We start from the raw sequence: 3,910 nt of genomic DNA, 5'->3' as shown, positions 1-3,910 counted from the left end.
TCGTTGCCTCCTCCATAACTTTTAGTTTCGCAGTATCCCACCATTCACACACTTTCTTATTGATCTTCAAATACTTCCATTTACTCATGCAAGGAATTCCAACAGCAGCAGTCAACTCTTGCAAACCACTATATCCAGAACCGATACTCGATATTCCAGACACAAACGATTCATTTAAACTCATTTCATTCGATCTGTCCTTGCAACAATTTACAGAAAAACATAATCCACACATATTACATTTTAAATTTAATATAGAATTAAAGCCATGCAACTTTTCATCCACAATCACCATATTCGTTCCTTTGCAATCAAACATGGAAGAATGAGAAAATATTTCCTGGATTTTAGTGAAAAATTCCTGGATGTCCACAACTCTCCTGCCTTCCAACTTAAAGGGGTGTAATGGCTGTGCTAGCAGTTCTGGAACTAGCTGTTGCGCCTGAAATAATACAGATTAATTAATAATCATAATCCGATTTAGATTTCATTAGCTATTTTAATGTAAATACTTAAAATATTCCTACTTCGATATGAATACTAACCTGACAACCGTCATCTTCTAGAATATCAGTTGAAAGATATTTCGCTGGAACACCCTAAAACATTTCAATTTGCATATTACCCAAAAGGCAAATATAACCCTACTTATTGATAGTCAATATTTAGAAAATAAGGGTTATAATAATTATTATTTGTACTTTTTTATTGTGAATGCAGACAATTGGTAGAATTCTTTGTACTTTATTACTTAATTAATTATTGTACTTTATTTTTTTAAATATATAAGAGCGTATACTGTGACGCGTTTCGTCTTGTTAGGACATTTTCAAACGACGGAATGCGTCACAATATAAACTCTGGTCTTTTTAAACAAATAAAGTAAAATAAAAATTCAATAAACGTGTTTTATTTAGGGATACATTACCAAATTCAAACTTATTTGTACATTTAGTATTGTTTTGTAAAATGTTGTAGGAATTTTATTTATCTAAGTAAATAAGACAATAACTTACAGTGTATTCTCCACAGGCCTTAGTTAATTTGAGCTTTTTTGAATCCTAAAATAAGCAAATAATAAACTGTTACATTTATTTGTAATGGTGATACAATGATTTATGTAAATCAAATGTCTGTCCTTTGTATTCTAAATTTTAATACTAATAAATTAATCAAATCCAACTTACATTGCATTTCTCCTTTGGAAATTGGGATTGATTTAGTTTTCGTTTGGTTTTTTCGGCATTGTTATGATAAAATCGGTCACTAAATATTCCAAATTTATGGATTAAAGTATCACTCGTCTTTGATTTCTATAATAAAGTAATTCTGATTGATAGAAAATATTATTAGTCTGAGGCCGGCTAAGCAAAACGTCAAACCATCACAATGAAGTTGGCTGCGTTCGCGACATTGTAATAATTATATGGCTGTTTAGTGTACACTTTGTACATAGTACCTACCGAGTGCTGGTATGTCCTAGATAAATGTGCAATTTGACCGTTTTTGTGTACGAGTAAAATGACGCCGTTAATTGTTATTTGAATATGACGTGAAATTACATTTTTGAATGATTTATCAAATTCGAACAAACTATTCATTCAAAAAATAACTTGGTTTTGATCCTGGTTTAAATTGTGTTAGAAGGAACACAAAAATAATATGTTTCGAACTAAATTTTGTTTTGAAAAAGGCATTAAAATTTTGAGCACAGAAAACACGTCCGTCTGCGGCCGCTCTGAGGGCCGATCTGAATGTAATAAAAACCCAAATAAGACATTGTTTAAAATTGAATATTACAACTAGAATTATCGTATTGAAAAAAAATAAAAAAATACAGTTCTATAAAAAAAGGTTTTAACTAAACTATTTCAATATTTTAAAATTTTTTATGGTGTTACTGATTGCATAATTTTACGTAGAAATAAAGGAAAAATTTATGTGATTTAAAATGCTTATATTTCTTTTCAAAAACAAAAAAATAAGATTCTGCCGCGGCCATCTCCTTTTTAAATTTATTATCTTCAAATCATTATTAAAAATTTAAGTTCAATACTTAGTCTTTATTGAGATCCCAGATTAATAAGCTTAGTCTAAATTTTGAAATTGCGTAATCTGCCGGTCTGAAAGTAATTATATATAAATAAAAAAATAAATTTAAAAAAAATACAGTTCTATAAAAAAAGGATTTAACTAAACTATTTCAATATTTTTAAATTTTTTATGGTATTACTGATTGCATAATTTACGTAGAAATAAAGGAAAATTTTACAAAAATTTATGTGCTTTAAAATGCTTATATTTCTTTTCAAAAACAAAAAAATAAAATTTTGCCGCGGCCATCTCCTTTTTAAATTTATTATCTTTAAATCATTTTAAGAAAAATCAGTTCAATACTTAGTCTTTATTGAGATCCCAGATTAATAAGCTTAGTCTAAATTTGAAATGGCGTAATCTGCCGGTCTAAAAGTAATTATATTTTAGTTATATGAAACTTTGAAGTACATTTTTTGATAGAAATACCTATAAAAAGTATTGTTTTTATCTCATACATAATTTTTAATTTTTTTTATTGCGCGATTTTTGACAAACATTCGTTTTAAAATGGCAAAATCGTATGATTTCCTAATTTTGCGTTCGTTTTACCAGACTACAGCCTTAACAGTTCTTTACGATTTTCTTGTTTTATTAGTCTTTTGAAATATTTTGTTATTTAATTTGATTTTTAATTTGTTTTAAACTTATACTTAATGAGTTTTATAATTTTTTGGTTTAATTTTTGTTTCTAAATCTTCTATAAAAACTAATTTTTGTCTTTTTTTTTTAATACTATTTAACCAAATACGTTTATGTAATATGTTTTGTAAAAGGAAATTTTATCCTTAATGCAATGACATTTTTCATAATTTTCTTTTTCAAAGAACTGCTAAAATAATTTTATTTTAAGAGTAATTGAATGAAATACACTGAACTGTCAAAATTTACTACCTTACTTAAATTCCTCTACGGTATATCTTAATTTATTATGTCTTAATGCGGTATTTCTAGATGCGATTTTACAGTCTCCGTTAAAATCAATTTCTTACTTACAACCACCATTGAAAATGTGGTCAGTAACGAAAAACTAAATTTGCCGCAATTTAAAGCTAAATATAAGAACCAGTTTGTGGTCAAATGATTATAAGTTCCGGTTTGAAAACGAAACGAATAAGGTTTTAATCAAAACAAATAAAGATTTTTGTAAAACTCGATGAATTTTATTAATAAATTATTAATTATTATTGAAGTGAGACTTCATTTTAAAGGTACTCAGAGCACAATATTAACATAATCATTGGCTCTGCTATTACATCTTACCTTAAAGTGATATACAAAAAATATTTTACGAAATGTACCTGAAAAATTCTTCTCTTTTCTCAAATACTTTCTGGCTCATTTTATAGGATCGTATTATAATGTAACATGAATAAACCTCCCTATTTTTAAACTTAATTTCTGAAGTCGTTTTGGTTTGATATTAACTGTATTTGTTTGTATTACAACATAATAAAATATTCATTTTGAAAACACAATAATTTCGAATAAGTACAATGCATTATTTAAAAAAAAATACGAGACGTTTATTTTTAAAATAAATAACGTAAATATAATAGAAATTCATACTGTCGAAGCTGACTCATTGACCAACTGTTTACAATTATTATTGTACATGTAAGATTTAGTACCTATATACCTAAGTAGAGATTATAAAACTCACATAAAAATACTTGTATTTTATTAAAAAAATAGTTTAATTCCGTGTCCAAATTTTTATGGTACATGCTATAAAATGTATAAGTATCGAAAACTTAAATGAAAGAGACACCCTTATAACGATGTTTAAAGAAAGCAAGTTAAATAATAAATTAAA

At 26.7% G+C, this 3,910-nt stretch overlaps 1 protein-coding gene across 1 annotated transcript; it reads right to left on the bottom strand.

The window, feature by feature from the left end:
- Positions 1–7: 7 nt before the first annotated feature.
- LOC148283433 (uncharacterized) lies at positions 8–1,925 on the bottom strand (the record flags this gene model as incomplete). Its single annotated transcript, XM_088243861.1, has 5 exons — positions 1,464–1,925; positions 1,188–1,313; positions 1,017–1,061; positions 546–599; positions 8–442 (listed from the first exon to the last, which is right to left on the bottom strand). Coding segments are annotated over exons 1-5 (798 nt in total), but the record flags the coding sequence as incomplete, so codon positions are not given.
- Positions 1,926–3,910: the final 1,985 nt, after the last annotated feature.

This window comes from Micrasema longulum, unplaced genomic scaffold (assembly GCF_059751315.1).
Source record: "Micrasema longulum isolate JH-2025_06_02 unplaced genomic scaffold, ASM5975131v1 h1tg000238l, whole genome shotgun sequence".
Classification (NCBI taxonomy): domain Eukaryota; kingdom Metazoa; phylum Arthropoda; class Insecta; order Trichoptera; family Brachycentridae; genus Micrasema; species Micrasema longulum.
This window is presented reverse-complemented; position numbering and strand designations above follow the sequence as displayed.